At 43.2% G+C, this 17,938-nt stretch overlaps 5 protein-coding genes across 9 annotated transcripts; 1 reads left to right on the top strand and 4 right to left on the bottom strand.

Annotated features, from left to right (window-relative positions):
* Window positions 1–347: 347 nt before the first annotated feature.
* On the bottom strand, window positions 348–995 carry LOC127772193 (uncharacterized). Its single transcript, XM_052298197.1, has one exon. It carries the CDS (start codon window positions 935–937, stop codon window positions 473–475), a length of 465 nt encoding a protein of 154 aa, XP_052154157.1. The 5' UTR covers window positions 938–995; the 3' UTR covers window positions 348–472.
* A 369-nt stretch (window positions 996–1,364) lies between these two features.
* Window positions 1,365–5,714, bottom strand: LOC127772194 (UPF0426 protein At1g28150, chloroplastic). 5 transcript variants are annotated; one of them, XR_008017315.1, is made up of 5 exons: window positions 5,611–5,714; window positions 5,377–5,517; window positions 4,821–5,004; window positions 2,402–2,490; window positions 1,365–1,780 (listed from the first exon to the last, which is right to left on the bottom strand). XR_008017315.1 is itself a non-coding variant. In XM_052298198.1 (4 exons), the coding sequence occupies exons 1-3, from the start codon at window positions 5,668–5,670 to the stop codon at window positions 4,822–4,824; spliced, it is 384 nt and encodes a 127-aa protein (XP_052154158.1). In that variant the 5' UTR covers window positions 5,671–5,714; the 3' UTR covers window positions 2,093–2,490; window position 4,821. The 5 variants fall into 5 exon arrangements, 2 of the variants coding, with proteins under 2 accessions (XP_052154158.1, XP_052154159.1); XR_008017316.1 differs by having other exon boundaries at window positions 1,365–1,777; XR_008017317.1 differs by lacking the exon at window positions 1,365–1,780 and adding an exon at window positions 1,796–2,113.
* A 1,615-nt stretch (window positions 5,715–7,329) lies between these two features.
* Window positions 7,330–11,315, top strand: LOC127769374 (uncharacterized). The gene is made up of 6 exons (XM_052294927.1): window positions 7,330–7,452; window positions 9,612–9,811; window positions 9,918–10,110; window positions 10,330–10,415; window positions 10,645–10,730; window positions 11,033–11,315. Exons 1-6 carry the CDS (start codon window positions 7,330–7,332, stop codon window positions 11,284–11,286), a joined length of 942 nt encoding a protein of 313 aa, XP_052150887.1. The 3' UTR covers window positions 11,287–11,315.
* A 330-nt stretch (window positions 11,316–11,645) lies between these two features.
* Window positions 11,646–13,314, bottom strand: LOC127771897 (probable aquaporin TIP3-2). Its single transcript, XM_052297844.1, has 3 exons — window positions 12,791–13,314; window positions 12,440–12,687; window positions 11,646–12,178 (listed from the first exon to the last, which is right to left on the bottom strand). The coding sequence occupies exons 1-3, from the start codon at window positions 12,945–12,947 to the stop codon at window positions 11,786–11,788; spliced, it is 798 nt and encodes a 265-aa protein (XP_052153804.1). The 5' UTR covers window positions 12,948–13,314; the 3' UTR covers window positions 11,646–11,785.
* A 134-nt stretch (window positions 13,315–13,448) lies between these two features.
* On the bottom strand, window positions 13,449–17,558 carry LOC127771896 (uncharacterized). The gene is made up of 6 exons (XM_052297843.1): window positions 17,024–17,558; window positions 16,211–16,309; window positions 15,629–15,806; window positions 14,606–14,703; window positions 13,981–14,042; window positions 13,449–13,880 (listed from the first exon to the last, which is right to left on the bottom strand). The coding sequence occupies exons 1-6, from the start codon at window positions 17,486–17,488 to the stop codon at window positions 13,766–13,768; spliced, it is 1,017 nt and encodes a 338-aa protein (XP_052153803.1). The 5' UTR covers window positions 17,489–17,558; the 3' UTR covers window positions 13,449–13,765.
* Between the last annotated feature and the right edge of the window lie 380 nt (window positions 17,559–17,938).

Here is a 17,938-nt window from a genome sequence, read left to right as displayed (position 1 = left end):
CTATATAGTTGCGGTGAAGTTCACCATCCAAGCCACATACATGATGATTCTGTACGTAGAGATTAACAGTAGTTTGTTGGATGGGGTCTCTCGTCTATCGTCAAAAACCTGAAAGTGCCATCGATCCCCTACAACTGCACTACTACCATTAAGTACACGGATGACGGATCAGTACATATAGGGGTAGTACTAAAAGTACTGGTACAGTAGTAGCTCGTGCAGTTCATCGATCATTCACGTGGAAGAAACATAGTACGAGGGCGAAAAATTACATCCGACTTAGCAAATTCTATAACTCCTGCCTATCTACCTCGTGCATGAGACTTGCCTGCTTATTCAACTGAATCTATATATATAGGAAAGTAAATTGTGGAGAGTTAACATCACGACGAGGAACAGGAATGGGTATCGATCGTGAGGTGAGGCCCCGGGGCAACCCGCGGAATGGAATCTCGGTACAAGGGAGGAAAATCTAGCAGGTGGGCACGCATTTCTTGCACTTGACAACGCACTTGGTGGACGGGATGTGGCTGAGGCTGCTACTGGAGCTCGACCTGTAGCACCTCTTGCCGCACAGCACCTTCTTCTTCCGGCACATGGCGGCGGGGATGCAGTTCGCGGCGGACTTCCTCGCCGGCCTCCCCCTCGCCGTGCTCCTCAGGGACGCCCTGATCGCGTCGGCGCCGTCGCCGGTGGCCGCGGCGGCGTGCCACCCGTCCGCTCCGGCCCGGCGCGGCGCCGCGCCGAGTAAGTCGCTGGCCTTGGAGATGAGCTCCCTGAGCTCGCGGCCGAGGGTGGTCGGGATGCCGCCACCGCCGCTCTCGCCGGCGGCGAGCGAGAGCTTGCTACCACCCATGGCAACGGCGAGCAGGAGCACTATCAGGAAGCATGATCTCGTCATGGCTGTCACACCTCGTGATGTTACAGCGGTACACATGAGTTCTCATGTGAATACTGTTACCCTCTTATATAGGAGGGTCATTGCAGCGATCAAACGAAGGCATGGAAGCATTTGCATGAACTACCTAATTTGCAGTGAACATCAAACGCGTGATGATGAACAGGCAGCCCAGGTGTGAAGTGTGAACCATGGACGGAACAGCTTAGCAATTAATCGGCCTGCCTTTCCTTGTAATAGTTCCGGCATGCTTGCTGATGTGAACGTCGGCTAGAGAAGGGTGCATCGCCGCCTGGTCAAGTTGTTTGCTTGATTGTAGTACAATTTTCTTTTCATACGCCAGTAAAAGACAGGTGTACAGAAAGAGGCATGTCAAGACACCTGGTTCATTATATACACAGTTTTAACTAGGACAACTTATTTCATCTATCCTGAAGAGTGTGGGTTTTATATTATAGTGTGGTTCTTTAGAGCAAGCAAAATGCAAATAGGTAATATATTCATTGAGTTCGTTCTAATTCTACAACTACCGAGCAGGGTTTCCCAAACCGCCGGGGCCGGGGTTACCGCGCCCCGGCGGTAAGCACGATAACCGCGGTAACCGTGAAAAACCGTGCAAAATTTATCAAAAATTCAAATTATTTTTAAAATTTATTTGAATTTAAGGAGGTTACCGTGGTAAGCCCGGTAACCATGCGGTAAGGTAAACCCTGCTACCGAGATCATTCAACCACACTCATGCATAGGATTGTAGGACTAGGATAGCTTTCAGTCATATTCATACATAAATGTATATAAGAAAAGGTATGCATTTAATCAGCATGTCCGGATTCCAGAAGCAAGCTTCATCAGGAAGGCAAGAAAGCCAAACCATGTTACCTGCTATAATAAATTTAAATTGGATACGAAATTGGTGAACCGATAATAAAATTTAAGCCGCTCACTTAAATCATTCTGCAAATGTTTTATTTCTACTTGTTATCCTTAAGCAAGCACCTTTGCACTTGATGGCATAGTTTCTCCAAGGCAAGATAAGTCTTATTTTCATCACTTAAACCCACACAATTCTCCAATTTTTGACTGACACTAAACTGAGTTCACATGATAATTCCATTTTTCAGTGAAAGGTTATGGAGGTGAATTCCCCACATTTCGTCAGCATTCAAAGACAAAACTTTTTCCAACAAGGGGAAGTCATCATCAAGTAGTTAGCAGCTGCATTGATTCATTACTTGTGTCACGTCAGTGGCTTTGGATTCAAATCAGCAATAACAGCTTACGGTTCTGGATTGCCAGCTACTCAGCTACTCCCTCCGTTTCATATTACTTTGCATTAGCCATATTCATATAGATGTTAATGAATCTAGACACATATGTATGCCTAGATTCATTAGCATCTATATGAATGTAGCCAATGCTACAAAGTCTTATATTGTGAAACGGAGGAAGTATTTCATACCTTAAGGTCCATAACAACCTGCAAGATGGAATCATGAAACTTACAGGCAAAGGATATTCTGCAGACCAGTCTTGCTATCCATCATTACTGATTAAGATAGTTGGAAAGCACCTCCCAACAACCTGCTTAGCCCCTGCATGGTTGAGCGGAAGAAAATAAGAGACTATAAACGAGCATGATCAGCTAGAGAGTAGAGGCAGAGTACGTTAGTTCAAACTGAAGGTTAGACTTGAATGAAGAACTCAAAATGGTACCGACTAATAAAGTTTTCCTTTTTATCAGAGTTTTGCATGTGGAGAATCTATACATTGAGAATAAAGCAACCTGTCCAACCCCCCATGTTAAATGACACTAGACCCCCCAACATTAAATTAGTAGCCACAAATCTCCCAGCAGACATATAACAAACACCACTGTACTGTACTGCTGTACTGCTGTAGTATCCAACTATCCATGATGGGGTTAATACGTTGATCACCTGACACAAACCGTTGACAAGAAAAGCAAAATAGTAGCATGTTACATACTTATATAGAGAAATATGGTCACCTAATTTCTAATTCAATCATGATTAGGACACAAAAGAGAACTGGCCCCTCCAAAAATAAAGCAATCAACCCAATATACTCCACGCCAACGAAATATGGAAATAGAAGCTCATTGGAATGACACCTTTTTTATGCTCATGAAAGAGGGAGCACAGAAGATAAGCAATTTGGATAGATTTTAACAAATTATAAAGTTCTTATTATAAACCTAAGAAGTGCAAAATTGAGTTCCAAACCCAGAAATCCCCTATAACCTTTATGCATTAACAGTAGTGCGACAGAATACTATGATTCTACAGTTATAGAACTCCTTCGGCATGAGTATTTCAGATAAGCAAATGTAGTAATTTAACCAAGAAATATAAGCCCTATTTATTTTGGAACAAATGAGAACGAGAATAATCAAACATGGATGTTTGTCTGGTAAGAATATAAGTTACTTTATTGCAACACATCATACTACCTAAATTTAACCAAGAGTGACCATAAGTCCACAACAACTTTGAACCTAGAGTTACATGAGACATGAAACATTCTGGCTAAGGAACTGTTTTCTCAATTCAAGATTTAGGTGTTCACAGGGTTTATTCAAACATAGAACTGTAGTTATTAAGTATTTATTTAATCCAACTTTGAAGCTCATAAGTAAATTTGTGGGGATATTATTTTCTGCATAGTAAAACTATGTTCATGAGCAATGATCTTCCAAAGTGGTTCCTTGGCTCTAAAAAGGTAAAAAACTAACTTTCATCATTTGGAAGAGAAGTTGATACGATAGACTGCAACATTTCCATTTGCAGTTCAGTCCCCAGAAACAATTGTTGAATGCATATGTATGCCATGAACCAAAGCACTATGTTTCTAATAGGGTGTAATTACCTAAACAAGAGTACACAACATGTTGAAAGAGTTATCATTAAATCACATCCAACTGAAAACTCCCATACAATCTAATTCGGAAAAAAAATCCCCATACAAGATGTTCTTCCCTTGGCAAATGGCAACTGATGGATAGATACTCAGGCTAACACATTTATCAAAACCACAGGTTCATGAGATGAGGCAAACGATATGCATTTTCATATCAGGGGAACACCATGAAATGCCCACAGGTGGATGATAAATACGCTATGTTGCAAATCAGGCTTGACAACAAGCAATGCGACTTTTCTAGATTTTAAACACCACGTCATGTTATTTACCAAGCAAGCAAGGTTGAACTCGAAAGGGCATATTTCTCAGCATATCAAGGCCATGCAATGATTTATGTTCAACTAACCATCAATAGATGTAGGAAAGCAGATTATGCAGTTCTTTTAAATTGTTGTTGCTGAAGAATGAGTGCTGAATTTTATGGCTCGGAAATAAGAAGCATCTGACAGGTTGTATGAAAGGATGGTCTGTTGAGAACAATAGGGGAGAACCCAACTGAAAAGGATCTACAGGATATAGAGAAATAACAATAGGAGTATACACCCAAAAAATGCAAAAATTGACAGAACAAAGTAAAAGAGATAACCAAAAATTGACAGGTGTACAGTTCCTACAAACGGTCAGAAAAGGCCATCAGGCCGTAAAATGAAATAAATGGAAGTCTTGATGGTTAGCTAAATGCTTGGAAATTCCTGGAACAACATTAATATAACAAAACGTACACATATGAGTTATATATGGTCTAAGACTTTCTTTTGCACTTGAATTAACATTTTCCATAGTAACCTATTAGTGGTGCTTTTACCCACTAAGGAAAATACAGCTTAAAAAAATCAATGACAGACCGATTTTTTTTACTTCAAGTTCCAACACAAAGACAAAGAAAATTCAAAACTGGGAGAAGCATTTTTATTACATAAATATTACAAATATTCGGTATAAATTACAAGACCGTAAAAGATGGCAAAGTCAACTAATGCACCTCACTCAATCTCAATTTGTTGGGGCGCATCATTTTGAGATCCCTCACTTGATTCATCGGTTCGGCTATCCTCAGCAACTCCAGAAGCCTCTACCGTCCTAGTGATCCATTCCTTGAGAGGATCCTCATTCAGGTCAAGCCTCAATAGGCCAGCAAACACACCACCCATGAATGCAACTGGCTCCTACACAAGAGGCACGCAAACCATCACTCCATCAGTACATGTTCTGGCTTTGGGAAGAGCCTACGAAAATTAAAGGCAATTCCCTTGCACTGATGGGAATATTGAGCATCTGCAGCTTAAGAATCAACTCCTATGGACCAATTCCTGTTTAGAACGCTGAAATAGCTATATGTAAAATGTAACTCAATTGTTGGGTAAACCTAAAACTCCCATGGATTCGTCAGGAACCTCACAAAAGGGTGTGTTGTTTCAGAATTTACAACTAGAGATTTTACAGCTTGACCTCGACACATCGAATTAATTCATGCTATAAGCCTACAACTAACACTGGATCGGAAAAAAAGAACTGGAAGAGTCGGGGACGATACACACCTTCAAGGCCTCCCGGAGGATGCGTTCGTCCCCGGGAGGACTGAAGCAAGCTCGCACGGTCCCCGCGGCTCCCCTCCTACTCCGCCCCTCGAACCCAACAACGAAGCCCCTCCTCGGAACCGGAGCCCTCCTCCGCGACAGCTACAAAAAAAAAAAACGAAGAAGCAATCAGTACAAGGTCAAACCCTCTCGCCTGATCACACGAGCGTTCCTGCTCCAAGCGCAGCGCTTTACCGCGGCGGGAGCTCGCGAGTTTGGGAGGAGGAGTACAGCGGAGGAAGCAGCGGCGGCCATGGATAACGCCTCGAGTGTTCGCCACGCCGCGAGGTTTGCCGGAGGCGGAGGATTTTTTTCCTCGATGCCGTGTACGCGCTAGATGGGCTCAGGCTGGGCCGAAACGGGATTCCGCTGACATGCGGCCCGTATAATATGGGCCGGAATGGGATTGTGACCTACGTGAGGCCCATGGAGTGTAAAGTGTGGGTGGGCCGTACTGGAGAGCCGGAGCCGAGTTGCACTTGCACGGGCTGTCACCTGTTTACGTCAGCGAGACTGCGAGAGCATACGCAAGGCTCGCCTGAGCCGTCCGATCCTATCTGCGCGGCGGAGACTGAAACAGCTCAGAGACGCTCGTGGCGGCCGTCGGTGAGGTCGCCGGCGACTACATGGATGCCTCCGGTCGGATCGATCTCCTCTCCGGCAGAGATGCACAAATACGTCGATCTACCGTCTACGAGCTATTCTCACCTCGCTCATATCAGACTTGTTGGATCGATCTCCGTTTTTTTTTTTTTTTTTGGTGTTCCTTTGTGGTTTATTGCTGCTGCTGTTTTTTCGTGTCAGCAAGCACGCGTCGGTTTGTCAGTTACCTACTTCTCTCTCCAGGAGTCCAGCTTGTTCCTCGCATGACGATCGAGGAGAGGAGCAATCTCTCCAGGCTGGGCTAGGCTAGCTAGAGGCTGCATGAGATGTGTACATGTCGACGACATGCATGTCGTGTACTGTTGACTCCTGCTTCTCCGTTCCGTTAGTGGTGCCTGACCACAGGTAGTGAGGTAGAGGGTAGAGATAGACTTCAAGTGCTCACGCATTTCCCCTGTCCCGTTTTGAGTGATAATTAAGCTTAAGCTGGACTGATGGATAGAAGCAGTAACTGGCTTCATGAACCAAGGATTAATCTAGTAAAACGGTAACGTACGCCAGATTTGATCATGAGCAACAGTGGGAAAAAAGTGAAAAAGAAATTTCAGAAAAAGCTAGCAAAGCATTTTTATTCTAGCTAGCTCGCTACACGAGAAAAAGCTAGTTCATTCTGTTTTTTCAGAAACTATTATGTGTCTTTCTCCTGAAAGCAATGACAAGTAAAGCTTATGGGTGTGATATAGTACCACGCAACATATCATATATAGATGCACAAGCTAACGGGTTGACAGAAATATACCATGCAGGCAAAATAAGCCAAATTAAAGAATGCTTCTTAATCCATCGCATGACATGGCCTCGCCGGCAGCACATATTTTCCATCTGAATAAAGGTTTATCTCATCCTGTCATATGTATAGCTTGAAGTTTTGTACAAGATGCACGCACAAACTAGCTTCCACATCGCACACATAGAACACTAAATGGTAAAAAGGAAAAAAAGGCAGAAACTAAAATGGGAAGATAAGTCCAAAAGGCCACCTCAGCGATATCTCCACCTGACAAGTGATGATTCATACGACCCAAACCCCCAAGACAACCAGTTATAAATGTCAGAGACTGTACCAAGTAGGAATGTAATTAAGATCATATCTCCTAGATGGCTGATAAGTTAAAACATGCTATATATGCTTCTCTTCCCTGAGAAAAGAACCAGACCACACATCTAGCTAGCTAGGTAGCCCACCTCAACATCGGCTTACTTGTTTTGGAGTAGATGTTTCAGATTAGAAGCAACATAGAGATTTGAGATATGGGAAGTGCTACTGCTGATTCCAGATCTGGTATTAAGCTTTTTGAAGCTTGTATCAATTCGAATCTGAGGTCCTTCCTTCACAGTGTTACGCCAACTTTGGAGCCCTACACCGTTGCCAAGGTACAAACCATCATGCTATCTTTTAAGAAAAAGAAAGGCTGTGCTTCTGCTTGTCAAATTCTTTTCTCCTTTGATTTCTGTATGAATCAGTTATGTTTCCATAGAAATTACAAGAAATGAAAAATCCCATTTGAATGGACACCTAGGTTATTGGAGTAGTTATATCCATGGAATACAAAGGCATCAAGCCTATGAGGCTATTTGATTAGCCTGGGAGTTGGCTCCGAGACTGCTTGTCTATGCGATCTTCTCTATCTTTTTGATGAAAAGGATATGCATCTCCAGCTTTCCTCTTTTTTCCCCCCTTCATAGAATGGTTTCTTGTTTTGTTAGTTAAATTCTTTTTCTCATGGTTTGTCATTATTTCCCTTTTGAGATCTACTTTAGAAGGTGGGATTTTCACATGAATTTGGGGGGAAAATATATCTTGTTATCTACATATGTTTCCCTTCTTTCTTCATCTTTGTTTTTATTGTTGGCCTATGTTATTGGCCCATTTTCCCTTGATATGGTGGTTTTCCATTAATTTTCTTGATGGTTTATAATACATCTACTAAGATGTAGATGCCTTAACATTATCACGAGTTTCCAAGAACCAGGAAAAACTCATATCCTTTTCTAGGTTGTTTACTTCTTCCCCTATAGAATGCTTGGTATCTTCTCGCTGGGAGATGTTAAGCTATGTATGATCATACTAACTTGTTTTGCAGTAAGATTTATAACTTGTGGATTGGTGTCTTTGTCTATGTCATCCTTCTTTGTTATTCCACGCGTATGTAAAGTGGCATGGATTCAAAATACTTTTTGGCGCGAGACATGCATGGTGTCTTCGTGCGAACTTTTGGCGCGAAACACCCATATTGTAACGTATCACCCAAGTCAAACATGTGCTTTTGGCACGTGCGAGACACGTGTCAGATTCAGTGGCGGAGCCAGGAATTTAACCCTGTGGGATCAATTACTATTAGTTTGTATTTAAGTGGGGTCATTTCTCTTTTTTTTTCTGGGTTTATACATGAAAAATGGTCAGATTGATAGCATCTTTACGAAGATTCTATGTGGGATAGAATTGTAGAATGACCATTTAACATGGAAAATCACCATATGAAATGGATGTCTATAATGGTGATCCTTTCATCCATAAACCTTTTATTTTGCCACACCTTGTGGTTATCATTACCTCCTAACAAATTTAGCCTTTTATGCGCAAACATGCATGCTTCACCAAGTGCTAACCTATTGGTTAGAATCCTGTGCACAACAGTAAACATTTAATTTATTTTCATATTTGGGTGCGTAGATGTAATCTTTATTAGTTACATTTGCACACAGCCACCTTCATGTTGACTTTTGTATTTAACATCTCCACAATTTTTGATATGGTCATCCAATGATAGAATGTATTAATTAAATATAGAGGACTTATATAGATTGTATTGGCACTTATTAAGTAGGACCAAATCATAGGACTAATATAGGAAACTGCACATATGGCAAGAGCAGTCGTTTCATACTACTCGACATCCCGAGTTCAATTCCATGTGACACGCTCCCTTCCTTCTAAATAAATGACACAAAGCTCCTCCTTAGTGTCCCATATTTTTTTTAAGAAGGCAAAAGCTTTGTCTCGTATATATTAATAGAGCAGGAGAAAAATATCAAACAACCAAACAAGTTATTTACAGGGTCCCGCCGAAAAAAAAAACAGAGCCCACAAAAGGAGAAACTACGTTGGCTCTCCTATCAGGGTTGACTCAGCGAGTTTTGCGACTCCCGCCTTGATCCAGGTCAACGCCTCCTCTTTGATTTTAGTGATGATGGTGATTGGGGTTGGTGGCCACGTGGCGGAACTGCGTTTTTTTAAGCTCCGCTGGCAGGAACTTTACAGGATGAATTGCTTATTATAGGGAGGATTTTAATTTTGTTCTTAAGTAGTGCTTTAGTTGAGAACGTAGAGTACTTGGCTGGTAGGGTGCTGCCAGGAGATGCTCAACGACTTGGGTTTGAACCAAAGTTCCTCACCCCCTCTCCTATCTTTCTTAAATACATTGATACTAAGTTCCTCAATATCCAACATGTTTTCAGTAGTCCTTAGTTTTAGTTTTATTGCAATCTACTGGCCTGAATTAAATAATCATAATTATGATCTGTGTCTGCAGCCAGGCGGCTATTCTGGTAGAGTGCCCGAGTTAGGTAGATGCTTCTTCCTTGTAGACCTTTGGAACCACTTCTACCCGTTGAGCGCCTATGGTGTCGGTACTCCGGTTCGTCTCCCTTCCGGTCAGGAAATTGAGCAGTACTTTGTGCCGTATCTTTCAGCCATTCAGTTGCACACCATCTCAGACTTCACTTCATGCAAGTAAGTATATATATGTCAGTTTCTTTGTGTATAATTGGCCATCAGATGCATGAAGAGTTTGAGAGTTTTACATGGTTCTTTTTGTCTGAACTGGGCGTGGTGACAGCGAGATAGTAGTCGGCAATAACTTGTTTGATGCGAACAACTACGGCTGGTGCAGTGCGGCAGATAACTGGAATGGTCAGTATGCAACAACATCATTAGCGAGGTATGACAGCCCGAGGTCAATGAATGGAGGGCCATGTTTTCAGTACTTTGAATGTGATTCCCCTTATGAAAGGATGCCTCTCGCAGACAAGGTACGCATGCAGTAGTAGCTATAGCTTCAAACTTCTTCTCTGGAAAGGAAATTCCATCAGTTTTTTTTTAAAGTTTTTAACTTGCACTTAACTTTAAAGCTTACTAGTAGTTCATAGTATTTGCATATTCCAATGAATTGTACAGATTAGTTCTTCCATTGCAAACTGCCATGTTATATATCCTCTTTCTGACATTCTTTCTATCTATCATGTATTCAGGTGTATGAGCTGTGCTATAACTTTCCACCCCTATCATATCTTAGCAGTATTGAGCTCTCTCCATCTAGTTGGATGTCAGTTTTCTGGTAATTTTTCCAAATTCAAAATAACTTCCTCATGTTTTTTATTTAATCATGTAAATTCACAAGTACATTTTAGGGCAACGTTAGCTTTCCATTAACTTGAAGCAGGATTGCAGATTTATTTAGCGTCTCTAATTTAATTGTGCCAACCAAAACAGAGGTCCATTATCTATTAAAAAAAGAAAGCAAATCAGTTGCCAATCTTTTATATTTACTTCCTGTTGTTTAATAGGTATCCTATAGGCCATGTTCCCGCGATGAACAAGAAGGACCTGACTACTTGCTTCTTGACTTACCATAGCCTGTCAACATTAGAAGGTAAATAAAGACAGTGACACATTACCATTAATTTTTTTTACTTCCTCTCTGGAAGAATGCTATATATTCAAATATGAATAATATTTTGGCTCCCCGTTTGCAAATTGCAATGACTGAGTTTCGTCAAAATCCTGCTATGCAACTGCACATATATTGGTTCATGCTCTTCGAACAGGCTTTCTACACATAGTGAGATGTAGTGCTTCAGTTTTTCTCCAGAAATGAAATCTTTGTTTTGCATATGGAGTGTGAAATTAATGTTCTCGATCTAATTCAGAAACATTGTGAACATTTTATTGTAGATCGTACGCCGTTTGACAGCAAGGACCCGCTGACGCTTCCCCCAATTGGCCTCGCGACGCACAAGACGGACGGAGATGTATGGACAAGCGCGAACTCCGGCGACCAAGAGCTGACCACCTCCCTCGTCGGCGCGGCGGACTCGTGGCTGAAGAAGCTTGACGTCCAGCATCATGACTTCAATTACTTCCTCAACAGTAACAGGAACCTGATCCACTACAGGTCCTTGACCGAAGCAAGTACCAGTGCAGTTTGACATGGCGAACTTGACTGGCTGAAAGCGGTTGCCGGAGCTGGTTGTTCTGGGTACAAGAAGGAAGATTGCATCGATACTCTCTCTTCTTTTTATTTTTGCGGTGGTGGTTTGCAGTAATTGGATCCTAATCACTGAGACATCGTAGTTGGTACTGAATAATTGCTTGTTTTAGACCAAGACTTTATCTTGACATTGAGTTTTACTTTCACATGAAAAACTGCAAGGTGTGTGCTCGAAAGTATGCAGCCTTCAGAAAAGGGAGTTATTTAAATGTCCTCGCCTGCAAATGTTGGGTTATTTTGTTGTAGCGCAGTAGCATCTGTGTCCCTCTCTCTCGTGGTAGCATTTGGTTGCTCGGTTGTTCCCGTGATGATTTATTTAGGAACATGGAAATCTGCTAATTATTCCGTAATTTTCCAGCCATGATATCACCATGTGCAATTTGTGGCTTATGGTACACTAGAGCAAATATGCAGGTGCTATGATTCAGCTCGATACATCAGTAATCCTCGGCGGCCACGGGAAGCCGAGTATCTGCAGCTGCCGGCGGCTCAGGCTGCTCCGCCATGACAAACTCGTACAGCGCGCCGGCCATCCCGGCGCCGATGAGCGGCCCGAGCCAGTAAACCCAGTGGTGGCGCCAGTTCCAGCCGACGAGCGCCGGGCCGAACGCGCGCGCCGGGTTCATGGCCGCGCCGTCGAACGGGCCCCCGGCGAGGATGTTCGCGCCCGCGACGAAGCCGATGGCGAGGGGCGCAATGTCGCCGCCGCCGCTTCTCCGGTCGACGGCGGTGGCGTACACGGTGTACACGAGCCCGAACGTCATGACGACCTCGAGCAGCAGGGCGTGCCGCTCGTGGATGCGGTGGCCGAGCGTGAAGCCCATGGGGCGCTGCAGGACAACGTTTGTCAAAGTGAGACGTGGCAAACATGACGCACCTGTACACGCTGGTAGTGGTAGATAGCTCATGCCAAAAGGAAATACGCAAACATTAATTTTTTGGTTTTTTGTGGTAGGCCAAAAGAAGCAAAATACGGCGTCGCTAATAATGATCAATTGATATATAACAGCATGTAAGTTGTAAATGTGATTTAATTAAGCGCTAATGTAGGCTTTTGGTGACGAAGAGATAAAGAAAAGTGAGCTAGATACCATGCCTCCGGAGGCCAGCCTGAGGAGAAGCACGGCGAGCACGGCGCCGAGCAGCTGGGCGGCCCAGTAGAGCGCGGCGCGGGCGAAGGAGATGCGGCGGCCGACGAGCACGCCGAACGTGACGGCCGGGTTGACGTGCCCGCCCGACGCGTTGCGCGACACCGCCACCGCGGCCGCCAGCGCCAGCGCGTGCGCCACCGCCACCACCAGCAGGCCGCCCAGCGTCCCCGTGTCCCTGTACATCTTCCCTGCAGCAATCCAAACACACAAAAAAAAATCTTCAGACAAACGCACGGGAGAGCGTGCGGGCGGGCGTTCATGCATGCGGTTGGGTTCGCGTAGCTATTTTACAGAGGCCGTAGACGGAGCCTTCGGCGGCGAAGACGAACACGGCGGTGGCTACGAACTCCGACAGCGCCGCGCGGGTGGCGCCCGGCACCAGGGGCTCCATGGCGGCGGCAGCGGCGGCGGCGTCAGCACGGCGGGGAGTGTGGCGACCTGGCAGCATGGTTGACAACGACCAAGCTAGCTAGGAAGGATTTCGCCTTTCTTTTTCCGTTCGTCTGCACCTGGTGCTCCTGCGTCCTCCGGGTGAAGTGCTAGTTGAGTGGCAGGAGCCCTGAGCGGGACAGGACGACAGGTGGTCAGCGAGGAGGGACACGTGTGGCGGGGATGGCGCCCCGAAAATCGGCGGCGGGGAAAGCTGAAATTGGAGACAAAAGGTGATACATTAGTTGCAAATATTTGTGGAAACCATCAGCATTTGGCTATGGGCTTTGGATCAAACTTAGAACGCATTACTTGTAAGTCACTGATACATTTGAAAGAAATAATTCTGCTTGTTCTATATCCGAACTGCTTTCTTACAATAACATGAGTAGCACTACAATACTATCAAATTTGTACTTCTAAGCTGTCGTCAAAATCCCATGTAGCAGAAGTTGCGGCTATAGAAACATTGAATTTCATCAGCTGTTTCAGACGAGATTAGCGATCTTACAGAACAGGGAATCAAATCTACAAACTTCGTTCATTTCCTCCAGAAGAGACAAGGAATGTAAGTCGAAACAAAAACTTAAAATATGTATAATTAATTCAATCAGCATTCTCGCTTTGTATAACTCATAACTACCAGGCTCTTAAACAACACTTTTGCCAACTCAAGTAATAATAGAAAGGTTGGAGATACTGCCACAAGTTATAATCCTAATAGGATTTACAAAACTTCCAGCTTAGTATCCTGGAACTCTTCTTCGATGACTCAAAACTCAGAGCAGCACCAGCTATCCACCAAGGTGCTCAGTTATGTTTTACCATTAATGCCCTTCATGATAAAGGCGAGGGGCCATGCCCCAGTTCAGAATCATCGACCATCTTCTCTAATGACTCAATATCACTGGTTTCAGAAAGTGTGTGAATCCTAATGCTGTCTGCATCCTCACTGCTCACATGAAAAAAGAGGAAAAGCATAGGTCATGACAGTAGCATTAACAGCAGTTGCAGTAAAAGAAAGATCCACCACAAAGTAAAATTATTCATACTCTGTAACTCCGAAAATTTCTTTGACAACGAGTGAGCCATCGCGTGAGCAGAACTCTGGGAGCTGGATATTCACAAAAAAACAGTCATAAGTTATATATAGCAAGGGAAAATACAGAAAATCAGACACTGGACCAGTTTGAAAAACTATGAAAGATCTTATTACAGGACCTAGACAAGACTTTTTAATCCATTTTTCTCTCTGGGTGTTGACAAAGCACGGTGCATCAAAACAATAATGGAATAAGTTTTATACCCCAAATTTTATTATTCTCCAAAGGAATTTAAATCATAACAATAATATTACCTAAACAGATTCTGTTGTCTTTGAATCTAGTTGTTTATATAACTTTTGAAAATACTGTATCGAATTCACTCCACTGAATCCATAGGCAAAAAAACAAACATACAAGTATCACCATGATAATACAAGTAACAACTTCTAAATTCTAACTGAACAAAGACAGATAATGTTTTTGAAAAATGAAAGATTATCATGAGCTGCAAGCAGAGCAATAAGTGCCCTATCAAGCTTTTTCATTTCAGTACAGAGGTCAAGCAAAATCTGGCTTATCATCAACAGAACTGGACCTTTTGGTCAAGAGAAATAAACTATCAACAGCTTACCTCTGATAAGTACAGGATTTTTCCGAACAACGTTTGCACAGCAAGCTTACGCTTAAAACCTTGTTCTGTAAACCCAGCTAAGTCCATGACTACTGGTCCTGCAAGATCATAAAAATACAAAATCTCTTGAGTACTTCTCACAGACTTGTTCTCGCAAACCAGAAGCATAACCTCATGATTACCAAGTACTGATAGGTGACAGGAGATAAATAAATCATAAGGAATCAAGGATACTCTCCTTACGTATATTCATACTATATGGCTCATGCATCTATTGTATGAAGAAATTTTGCCTTCAAGCAGTAAGATCATAGATTTCAACTGACATATTTAAAACTTCACCAAATAAAGCATAAAAATGTACAAGCATAATGGTATGGCTTACAAGTACAAAATGCTGCGTAGATTTCATAGAATCTTTTTCAGTACTTTTGAAAAACAGTTAATTAGTTTGCACCTGGCATAAACAAAATAACAAGGAATTGCAGAAATTTTATTACTGGATGCGGATTGCTACCCCACATACATGTATGTTAAAATGCTTCTTGGGAAAACATGACAACAGTAAGTCAAAGATTTTACATTATGATACAGACATGTTTTTCACGCTTGGACATTGTACTATTGCACGAAACAACATAACAGAAAATCCCCACTACTAATTGTTTGTCATGGACATATCTGAAGGCTAGCAGAGCATGTGTAATTGAGAACGATGGGAGATACAACCGAAAGGCATGCTTAGTATATAAGCAGGGGATGTCATCCTTCAATAAGTGTTGCACAAATCTTTAAGCATGGTAATTGCTTCTTCTTCTACCTTGATTTGTTCTTTAAAGTGCAGTTCCCATGGGGTAGCATATAAAAACAACTCGATAGGAAATTGTGGGACACACAACTATCAATTACCAGAGGAATAGCATTGAGTTACAAAAGTACACAAGCCAGAGTTGAATTTAGGAAATACATGTATCCACTATTACCACTAGAATAGTAGAATCAGACCCAAAGAATGAGCAATACCTTTTTCCCGAACAATTCGTCTTGAAATCTCATTCAAAATTTCAGCAACTTCAGCATCTTCTAACATTGACGCTTTCCTAAGATGTATGAGATCCACGACTACATCAGGGTTGAATGGTTTTTCATTCAGTGTGTATCGAATGTACTTCCTTACTACATCATCCATGTCAAATCCTGTCTGAATACATGCCAAAAACAACAGTTAAATCATGTGGTTGGTAGCTTTGCCACTAAATACAAAGGCATCAAATCATTCCTGAAACAGAAGTAGATATCATCATATCAACAATGGATGTATTGGTGCAAAGAATTAACAAATTACTATGTCCAAAATCATCATTCTACTTTGTGCAGCAAATTTTCTAATTTAGATCATAATCGCAATGTGGCTAGCAATCTAAAGATGTATACCACAGGATACCAATATCACCATCAGCAGTTGATTGTCATAACAAGATTTCCTGTTATCACAAGATATCCATTAACTAACGCCGGCTAAGGTACACTCATCATCCATAAATAGACAATAAAGCAAGCATATCATAGAACTAGTCTAATATAAAGGTTGAATCAAGGGCACACCTTCTCCATTAGTTCTTGGAGAGCTGGAAAATCCACTGCCTCCCTGCCCTTCTGAAACAACTCATCTAGTGACTTCAGCAAAAAAATATTCTTGCTCACCTGCAAAGGAACACTGCTTTACCATTAAATACCAAGAAGGTATAGCACCATAATTATTCTATAAATAAAGTCAAGTTCAATATTGCAGTAAAAAAGAGGAAGCAAACTCAGAAGACAGTTCTTTGCATCTGCGTAAAGGCATGGAGGAGTGAAATTAAGTCATGGTTGAAAGAAAATCATTGCAAGTTCATTGCCCTTCTGAGTATGCTAAGTTATAATCTAGCTTGAAACATCATGAATGCATAAAGTGAATATAGTTGATCCTCTCTACTCACTAGAAATACTAGACTGCAACATTAAAGGAAATACCATATACTTAACAAACTCAATCAAACTGAAATTTTTAGTGGGGTATACACTACTTTATGCCTAGATATAAACTTCCAAATATAGAATCCCCTGCTGTTCCCATCGCCTATAGTCACTGACATAGGTAAATTAAATGCTAGATCAATCCTAAGAAACTACTTTTCCCCATGATGCACCTAAATTTCCAAGAGGTTAAAAGTCGATCTCAACTCTCAAGAGAACGGCCAGCTAGAAAACGTAACAGAATAGAATAATTTCGATCTTATAGAGCAGCTACCTGATGATATAAGTGCAATTACATTCCGAATCACGTCACTTCCCCAGCTTCCCAATGAGCACCAAACTATAAACGATGGCTCTTCACTGGGTATCAAACTACAAACGATTTTGACACGGAAAACTTACCCTTCGCTTCTTCTGGGTGCGCGGGGAGGTGAACCTGCGGACGGTGCGGACGACGGCGAGCACAAACGACACGCCTACGTAGGCAAGCGGCACGGCGAGGAGCCACGGCACGGGGCTGGAGCCGACGCGGGGCCCCGGTATGGCCTGCGTGACGGTGCCGGTGAACTCCACGAGGTCCAGCGCCTTGTCCTGGATCCAGGGCATCTCCTCCTCCACCTCCACCTCCTCGTCCGCCTCCCGCTTCGGCACGTCGCTGGGGTTCGCGGGCTGCCTCGAGGCCGCCGCGGTCCGGCTGCCGGGGCGCTTGGCCCGCGCGACGAGGAGGGGCGTCGGCCGCCGGAGAGGCCTCGTGCGGGTGGGGAAGGGCAGTGCGAGGGTCCCGCGACGGAGCCGGGCGGCACCGCCGGCGCCGGCGCCGGCGATGGGGGTCGTGAGCGGCTGGAAGAAGGAGGTGGCGGTCGCCATGGAGGCGGGCGGGGTGGCGACGATTAGGGCTTATCGCGGCGGAGGGCCGGAGGTTGGAAGCACTTTTGTCGTGGACGGAGACCCAGTGGGAAGTAGCTGAACCGAACTTGTGAAGTTGGTGGTGGAAGAAGAAGCAATGGGCCGAAAGGCCGAACTTGGAGTACTATCATATTTGGGCCTCTTGTCATAGTGCGTTGGATGGGCCGTTCTTCAGAAATCTGAAGAAACCAATCGGTAAATTGAACATGTTTTTCCTGTCACAAATTATTACTCCATCCATCCCAAAATATAAAGTTTTATTTGGATGGGACGTATCCTAGTACTACGAATCTGGACATAAGGTCTAACCAAAAGTTACTATATTTTGAGACGGATGGAGTAAGTCACGCATATATATGAATATATATGAATGTAGTCGAAGTTATATGTGCTAAGTGAACTAGAGAGGCA

The sequence above is a fragment of the Oryza glaberrima genome, chromosome 4 (genome assembly GCF_000147395.1).
Source record: "Oryza glaberrima chromosome 4, OglaRS2, whole genome shotgun sequence".
Taxonomy (NCBI): Eukaryota; Viridiplantae; Streptophyta; class Magnoliopsida; order Poales; family Poaceae; genus Oryza; species Oryza glaberrima.
The sequence above is the reverse complement of the archived record's forward strand: the minus strand, read 5'-3'. Positions and strand labels throughout refer to the sequence as shown.